At 67.6% G+C, this 8,759-nt stretch overlaps 1 protein-coding gene across 1 annotated transcript; it reads left to right on the forward strand.

Moving 5' to 3' along the window:
• Window positions 1-876: 876 nt before the first annotated feature.
• On the forward strand, window positions 877-8,555 carry HDGF (heparin binding growth factor; the record flags this gene model as incomplete). Its single annotated transcript, XM_075445294.1, is given in 11 exon segments — window positions 877-1,354; window positions 6,076-6,152; window positions 6,278-6,436; window positions 6,539-6,620; window positions 6,622-6,723; window positions 6,796-6,865; window positions 6,868-6,965; window positions 6,967-7,001; window positions 7,444-7,635; window positions 8,147-8,342; window positions 8,428-8,555. Coding segments are annotated over 11 exon segments (1,226 nt in total), but the record flags the coding sequence as incomplete, so codon positions are not given.
• Window positions 8,556-8,759: the final 204 nt, after the last annotated feature.

Here is an 8,759-nt window from a genome sequence, read left to right on the forward strand (position 1 = left end):
GGTTTGCATGGGTTTACAACAGGTTTACACTAGTTTTATATAGTTTTACATAGGTTTACATGGGTTTGCCCTGGTTTCACATGGGTTTACATGGGTTTATATGGGCTCACACTGATTTTACATGGGGTTTGCATGGGTTTACAACAGTTTACACTAGTTTTATATAGTTTTACATAGGTTTACATGGGTTTGCCCTGGTTTCACATGGGTTTACATGGGTTTATATGGGCTCACACTGATTTTACATGGGGTTTGCATGGGTTTACAACAGGTTTACACTAGTTTTATATGATTTTACATGGCTTTACCCTAGTCTTACCCTGGTTTTACCCCTGGTTTTACACGGGTTTACCCTGGTTTTACACGGGTTTACCCTGGTTTTACACGGGTTTACCCTGGTTTTACCCTAGTTTTACCCGGGTTTACCCTGGTTTTACCCGTTTTACAACGGGTTTACTCTAGTTTTACCTGGTTTTACTTAGGTTTACCTTGGTTTTACACGGTTTGCCTCTAGTTTTAACCCGGTTTTACTTGGGTTTACCCTGGCTCTACCCGGTTGCACACTGGACGCCTCCATTTCCAGGCCCGCAGCAGCGTGCCGGTGCCTGGCCAGCCCTCCGCTGTCACGCCGGGGTGGCCGTGTCGTGCCGTGTCCCCTTTCCTCTCGCGACACATCCCCCATTATTCCCCAAAACCGAGCCGGGGGCAGCCCCGGCCCCCGCAAGCCACCTGCAGCCGGATACCTTTTCACTGTTAAGCAGAGGGTTTGGGGTTTTTTGGGGTATTAGGAGGGCGGCAAGCGTGGCTGCCGGGAGGGGGAGCTCCGCAGCGAGTCCCCCCGTCCCTCCCCTCCCCTCCCCTCCCCTCCCCGCTCCCCCGTGGGTGTGGAAGGCAGCGCTGCCGAGCCTCCGAGCGCATCCACCGGGAGGAGGAGGAGGAGGAGGAAGAAAAGGGGGGGGGTGGCGGAGGGAGGGAGCAATTGAATTTCAAACACAAACAACCGCATGGGGCCCGGGCCCACCGCCGCCGCGCCGAGCCGCTCCTAACCCCCCCCCCGCAGCGCTGGGGGCCAGCACCCCCCGCCGCCCCCCCCTCCTCCGCTCCTAGGAGTATTTTCTTTTTTTTTTTTTTTCTTTTTTTTCCCCTCTTAATCCGTGCCTCGTCGGGCTTTGCCTCGCAAAGTTCATCCTTAACCCCCCCCCTTCCCCTTCCCCGGTTCCCCCCCCCCCCCCCCTTCCCCCCCCCCCCGGAGGAGCCGCCAGCCAAGATGTCCCGGTCCAACCGGCAGAAGGAATACAAATGCGGGGACCTGGTCTTTGCCAAGATGAAGGGTTACCCGCACTGGCCTGCCCGGGTAAGGAACGGGGGGGGCCCGGGGGGGGGGGGGGGGAACCGGCCGGTCCCATCCCCCCCCCCCCCCCCAGCTCCCCGTTACATAACGCCGCAGCCGCTGGCCCGGGGGGGGGGGGGGGGGGGGTGGTTTGCCGGTTTTCGGTTGGATCCAACTTTCGCGGTGCCTTATGTAAGGCCGGCCCCCCCCCCCCCCCCGGGGTGGAAAAGTTGGGGGTTATTCCTTCCGGGGGGGAGGTTCTGGTGGTTTTATTGGATTTTAGGGGGGGTTTGTGGGTTGGAAGCAACGTGCCGGGCTCCCCCCGGGCCCCTTTGTGCTGTTTCCCTCGGGGGGGGGGGGGGGACGACACACAAGGTGGGGGGGGTCACGGGGGGGGCCCCGCGTGGTTTTTGCCAGGGGGGTGAAGCCGAGCACGAGGCCGCCGCCAGCTCGCCGGGATCCCCCCCCATCCCCTCCCCTCCCCCGATATCACCCGGTGGGCCTGGGGAGGGGGTTGGGGGGGGTCCCGCTCCGTGGGCTTCGCTGCTTCGCTTCCCCCGGGGTCTGGGGGAGACCGGGGGGGGGGGGGCCTTAACCCCCCCCCCCTCGGTTTCGCCGGTGGGCCCACGAGTGGGTCCCCCGGGTCCGCGTGGCCCCCCCCCCGCCCAGGTGCCGAGTTTGGCTTTGAAAATCCCTGTAATTCCCGAGGATTTAGGGCAGAGCTGGGAGGGGGAGCGGACACGAGGGGGGGGGCTTCCAGGCGGGGTACGGCACCCGGGGGAGGGGGATTCGGTACCGTGAGCCCTGTGTTTGTGTGTGTCCCCCCCCAGATGAACCCCCGAGAGCCCCCGGCCCCACGCGTGGCCGTGGGGAAGCTCTGGCCACCGGCTGCGCCCGTGGCCATTTGGGAGCGGTTGATGATGCAGTTTAACATTTCCCCCCCCCCCCCCCCCCGACCCCCCCAACCTCCTCGCCATCCCCTTCCCCCCCCCCCCAGCCCTTAGCCGGGGCCGCCTGCAGACCCCGAATTGAAGCGGGGAGGAATGGCTGAAGGCAGCGGGGCTTTAAAGGCCCAGGATCCCCCCCCCCCCCCCTTCCTCCTCCTCGGGTTTGAATAACTTTTGTTTGGTTTGTCGGGTGCTGGCGGGGAGGCCGGGAGGGGGTGGGGAGCCCTTCGCCTTTGGCACCGGCCTCCCCAGCGCAGCGGAGAGCGGCTTCGGGCGAGGGGGGAGCCGGTGGGATCGCTGGGAGCCCGGCTCCTGCTCCCCCAGGGCCAAGGAGCGGGGGCCATGCTCCCCCCAGCCCCCCAACGCCGCCTGCCGCGCCGGCCTCCTGGCCCCTCGCCGGCCTCCTCCCCCCCGAGAAGCCCCTCGGAGCGATGTCCCCCCCCCGCCATGCTCCCCGTCACTCCCGAGCCGGGTCGGGGCTCCCCGCGCCCGAATTAGCCGGGCCCGCTCGGGTTTCACGCCGCACTCGGCTCCCAGCAGCCGCCTTCACCGCCACCATCATGGCAGGAGCCTCCTGGGGCAGGCGGGGAGCAGGTTCCCCCCCCCAGGCTCCGAAAGCAGCTGGAGATCGGGGGAGATCGGGGCACGCCGCCTTCCCCGATCCCAGGGGGCTGCCGGGGTGGAGTGGGGGGGGTTTCGGGGTGCTGCTGTGGGGAAGGGGCCGAGCCCCGCTGCCGTCTCCCCGGTGATTAATCCCATGGCGGGCAGGGGTGAAGCAGGCAGGCTTTGCCCGTGACTAATCAGGTGCCGTGATGAAACGTTACCCGGCCGTGCGTGGCGTTCGCTGGGGTATTTGTTTCCGACCAGGTGTGGCTGGAGCAGAAAGAAAATATCGAGGGAAGAAATGGAAAGGGAGGGGGGGTGTTTATTCCAGCAGCTCGGCCTCCCTCCCCGGTGGAAACCTCTCCCCAAGAGGAGCAGCACCAAACAGAGGGGAAACTGAGGCACGAAAGTGGGGAGATGAGTCGCCGGCGCCTGGAGTGGGAGCTCTGCCTTCCTCCCTTCACCCCGTCTCCGTGGGGGTCCCGGCCCCTCACCGGCGCCTGCCCTGCAGCCGCAGCCCTGCAGCCCGTAACTTATTTTACGTCGTGGTGTGGGAGCACGGCGGGGATCGGTGTGCCAGCCCGGAGGTCGGCACTGTGCCGGGGGTCCCGGCACCGCTGGCGTCCCCCTCCCCCAGCATCTTCGCCGGGCGTTCAGCGGGGGCTCTTTCGCTGCGGGGCTGGATCCGGCCGGCCATTTGGAGGAGAAACGGGGTGGTTTGCTGCCAGCAGTGGGGGGCCGGGGCTGCCCGAGAAGCCCACCGGTGCGGGGAGAAGCCCACCGCCACGGGGCTCTGCCCCAGCGTCGTGCCACCGAGGCCGAGCGAGCTGGGTGCCTGGCACGGGGACAGGGCCGCAGCGATGTCCCCATCGGCCCCCGGGTGGGTGCTTGGGGCTCCCCCAGCCCGGGGGTGGTTTCCCCCCCACCCACCACCCCCTGCCTTTTCAGCCGCATGTGACCCACAGGAATGAATCCCGTTAATTCCCCCTTCCCGACAGCCGCTCCGGATCGCCAGCCTTCACCCAGCGGCGGGGAAACTGAGGCAGGGGGTGGGCTCGCTCCCAGCACCCCGCATTGTCGGGGTCCCCCGGGGCCGACGCACGCCGTGCTGGGCCCGAGGTCCAGCTGTGAAGTGCGGAGGTCAGGGGCAGAGTCTGCAGCGGGGTACGTGCCCGTCCCCTCCCCTGCCACGCTCCGGAGCTTTTCCTCCCGGGGGCCCATCGAGTCCCCCGGGTGCAGGTCCCCGGGCAGGGACGGGCTGGTGACACCGGTGCCGTTCGCAGGAGCTGGCGGGGTGACTGGCGCACGTGTACTTTAACCTGGCTCTGCAGCCCTTGAACCCCCCCCCCCCCCCCTTGCCACCTTTCTGGCGAGGACGGACAAACAGCCGGCCTCGAGCCCCGGGTGACCGTCCCGGGGCGATCCGGCAGCCAGCTGGGCCGCAAGCCCCTCGCCTTGGGGGGGATTTCAGGGGGGGGCCGAAGCCCCGTGGCCACGCTCGCTCCTGGGGATGGCGTTGCTTTGGGCAGTGTGAGGCCCCCCCCCGGGGTTTTTTGGGGGGGGGTTCCCAGCGCCAGCATCCACCCGTGCTATCGGCGTGCCTGCTGCCCCGTATCTCCGCGCCTGGCCCCGCCGATAGGGCCGGTGCATCCTTTTCTCCGGGGACAGGGGTTTGGGTGGGGAAGGGGCAGATAAGGGGCTGGCGGCTCGTGGGGCGGCCATGCCGCGACCTTGGCCAAGGATGGTGCCTGGCGCGGGGCTGGGGGACCGCGGTGCTGTGGGTGCCCGGTCCCCGCTGCCCTCGCCGCCGCCTTTCCCCGGGGCAAGTTTTGAAACGAGCTGGGGGGGGGGACAGGGTGCGAGGGCGAGACCCAGCCCGCTCGCCCCTTCCCTGCTCCCAAAATGGCTCCGCGGAGGGATGGGGGGGAGCGGGGGGCTGCAGGGCAGGGGCGGCGATGCCGGGAGCCCCGCGGTGCTGGGTGGAGGCCCGTCGCCCATCCCGCCGCACGCCCTGGACCCGGGCAGGCGGACGGAGGAGGGCGGCTGGGGTGCCCCGAGCCACATGGGGTAGCGGAGGTGGCACGGAGCCACGTCCCGGTGCCTGCGTGGAGCCCCTCGCCCGCGTCCCGTCCCCACCCGGCTGCCCCCAGGGCCGTGCCGGCATTGCCACCCGGTGCGTGTCGGATCGTGGGTGCTGGGAATGGAGCCGCGTGCTGTTCCCAGCTCCGGGAATGAAACCGGGAGAAACCCGGTTGGCCCTTGAGCATCGCGTTTGAGAGGGGTTGGTGCCACGCTGGGAGGAAGAGGGCGGAAAAAAAAATACCCCGCTGGCACCCCGGCTCCGTGCTGGGGAAACTGAGGCCCGGCGAGGGGTTGGCGGCAGCTTGGCGAAGGTCGTGCCGTGAGTCAGCAGCACGCCGGGAACAGGACCCGGCACCTCGGCCGCTGGCGTTGGCACCTTCCGAGGCGCTGGCGCCCGCCCCGAGACCCCCACCCGCATCCTCCCCCGGCTCCTTCCACCTCCCCGGGAGGCTTTCTCCAGGAATTTATGGCCGCGCTCCTCGCGCTGGCTGCGGCGGCTGGGGGGGGGGGGGGGGGGGAATTATTTTTAGACGCTATAAAAAGCAGCCGGAGTCGCTTTCGTTCTGTTCCCACGTGGCGCCTCGGGAATATTCACGCCGGGTGAAACGGCACCTGCCGGCGGGGCCGGCGCCGGCTGCTCGCGGACCTCCGTGCTCCTCGCCGTGCCGTCCCCGCAGCCGGTCACCCCCGTTTTGGCTTTGGGGGTGTTCCAGCAGCAGGACGGCGTCACCAGGCACCCCGAAACCTCCTGGCTTTTCCCCTCACACTGCAGCCGCGCGCGGTGACCCAGGGCTGGAGGCGATGCCTTCGGCTTCGCCGGTGGCACGGCCTCTCGCGTGAATGTGCTGAGCTCAATATATCTGGGCCAGTCTAGACAAGAGCTTACGGCGGCCGTCGCCGCGGGGTGGGAGAAGGGGAGCCCCCGCCGAGCCGGCACCGGTGGGCGCAGCCCCCGGTGTCGGTGGTGGGTGAATTCCCGAAGAATTTTCCCCCTCCCCGGGCTGTCGGATGCGGCGCGCAGGAGACGCGTTGTCCCGACGGGTGATGTCGCGGTGCCAGGGGGAGCCGGGGCTCTGCCGTCCCCGTTCTCACCCCGTCCTTTGCCTGGCGCAGATCGACGAGATGCCGGAAGCCGCAGTAAAATCCTCCGCCAATAAATACCAAGTCTTCTTCTTCGGGACCCACGAAACGTGAGTGGGGCTGAGGGGGGGCACCGACGGGTTCACCCCTCCGTGGGGGGTGCCGGCAGCTTTGGGGAGAGGCGAACCCCCCCCGGCTGCCATCCCTCACCGCTTCCCCCCCCCCCCCCAAACAGGGCGTTCCTGGGGCCCAAAGACCTCTTCCCCTACGAAGAATGCAAGGAGAAGTTTGGGAAACCCAACAAACGGAAAGGCTTCAGCGAAGGTTTGTGGGAGATCGAGAACAACCCCACAGTCAAAGCCTCCGCGTACCAGGTGGGTGGTGAGCCGGGGGGGTCCCGCGCCTCGAGCCCCCCTCCGGCTGCCCTCCTCCCCCCCCCCCCCCCCAGCTCCTCCTTCCCGGGTCCCCCTCTGTGAGTCCCCCGTGTCCCCTCCAGCCCACTCCCGAAGAAGACCTGCCCCGAGGATGCCAAGCCGGAGCGGGAGCCGGAGGGCGACGGGGAGAAGAAGGGCAACGCGGGAGGGCAGCAGCGATGAGGAGGGGAAGCTGGTGATCGACGAGCAGTCCAAGGAGAAGAACGAGAAAGCCGGGATCAAGAGGAAAGCGGAAGATGCTTTGGAGGTAGGGGGACATCGTGGCCGGGGCGGGGGCGGGGGGCCGGGGCTGGGGCTGAGCTGCGCTCCCCCCACCCAGGACTCCCCTAAACGCACCAAGGAAGCGGAGGGGCAGGAAGGGGAGAAGAAAGCCGACAACGAAGATGCACCAAGGAGGAGCTGAAACCCAACCCGGCCGAAGGGGAGAAGAACAGCGACGCCGCCGGCGCACCGGACGCCAACGAAGCCAAGCAGGAGGGCAAGGAGAAAGCGGGGCGCGGAGGAGGTCAGAGACCACAAGGAGAGGTGAGGGTGGTGCGGTGACCCCCGTCCCCAGCAGCCGGGTCCCTCCCTGCCCGCCCTGGGCATGGGGGAATGGCGGGGGGTGGGGGGTCCCGGTGCGGCGGGGGCGTGTGACCGAGCGCCGGGGTTTCTTCTTGGCTCCCCGCAGCCCGTAGCGGCCTCCCCGGCGAGCTGATCTTCCCGCCTGCCCCTTCCCCGCTGGGTTCCCTGGGTGCCGCCCTCGTCGGTTCGTCGCGTCCGCAGCTCCGGACAAGAGAAACAAACCGAAAAGGAAATTTAAAAAAAAAGAAAAGGAAAAAAAAAACACAAAAAAAAAAAAAGAAAAAAGGATAAAAAAAAAAGAGAGAAATGAAGAGCAAGCCGGTACCCTACGCTGCCCCGAAGCGCCCGCGCGTCTCCCGGCCCCGCCGTGGCGGGGCGCATGCTTTGTATTAGTGATTTCTAGGGGGCTGAGCAGTCGATTTGAAATAAAAGCGATTCTTGCCTTTTTAAAGCGCTGCAGCCGGCCTCGCCCCGCACCCCGTGCCCCCCCCCTCACCCCCCACGCCATCGTGCGATCGATTTGGGGGGCTGCCCTGGCCCTGCGCCTGCTGCAGACGGGTCCCGGCGTCCGCCAGCAGCCAGGGTTTGGTTCTGGGTGGGGGAATCAGGGGAACCCCCCTGAGGGAGGGGGTTCATGGGGGGGGGGGTTCATGGGGGGTGGGAATCAGGACCCCCGTGAGGGAGGGGATTCAAGGGGGGGAATTCATGGGGGGGAATCAGGGGACCCCCCTGAGGAAAGGGGTTCAAGAGGTGGGGTTCATGGGGGGGGGAATCAGGGGACCACCCTGAGGGAGGGGGTTCATGGGGGGGTGTTCATGGGGGGGTTTTCAAGGGGGGGGGTTCATGGGGAGAGGAATCGGGGGACCCCGCTGAGGGAGGGTGTTCAAGGGGGGTGTGTTCTTGGGGGGGGGGGAATCAAGGGACCCCCCTGAGTGAGGGGGTTCATGGGGGGGGAATCAGGGGACTCCCCTGAGGGAGGGGGTTCAAGGAGCTGGGGGGTTTCAAGGGGGGGGATGTTTAATAAAGTAGAAAAACCACGATTCTGTGAGAAAGCAGTGGGGGGGGGGGGGTGTTCACCCCGGGGCTTCGCTGTGCCCTTGCTGCAGGCTCGGGGGGCAGCGGGGATTCCCCCCCTCCCGTTCCCGCCTTCCCCCGCAGGCTCAGGCCCGGGGACCGAGGCTCCGGCAGCAGAAAATGGAGGCCTGGCCGGGTGCCAGCCCCGCCGCCAGACTACAACTCCCAGCTGCCACCGCGGGGCCCTGGGCCGGGGCCTACGGCGAGGCCCCCCCCGCCCACCCCAGCGTGGGGAGCGGCAGAGCCAGGCCCGACCGGGGACTACAACTCCCAGCGTGCCCCGCGGCTCACCCCCCCCTTCCCGGGACTGCAGCTCCCGGCGTGCCCCGCGGCACTCAGCGCCCTCCCGGGACTACAGCTCCCGGCGTGCCCCGCGCCCGCCCCGGCAGGACTACGCGGCCCGGCGTGCACCGTGGCGCGGCCTAGCGGGGAGAGGCGGAGGTGAGCGGGGCGGGGGGGGCTCTGAGGGGAAGGGGGGGTCCCCTTTGAGGGGGGGAGGGGGTTCTGCCGGACAGCAGGGGGGTCCTTTTGAGGTGTGGGGGTGGGGCGCTGCCGGACGCCTGGGTCCTCTCTGAGGGGCTGGGTGTCCCCCTTTGGGGGGGGGGGAGGGGTGTGCTCTGCAGGACGCCTGGGCCCCCTTTGAGG

The sequence above is a fragment of the Opisthocomus hoazin genome, chromosome 30 (assembly GCF_030867145.1).
Source record: "Opisthocomus hoazin isolate bOpiHoa1 chromosome 30, bOpiHoa1.hap1, whole genome shotgun sequence".
Classification (NCBI taxonomy): Eukaryota; Metazoa; Chordata; class Aves; order Opisthocomiformes; family Opisthocomidae; genus Opisthocomus; species Opisthocomus hoazin.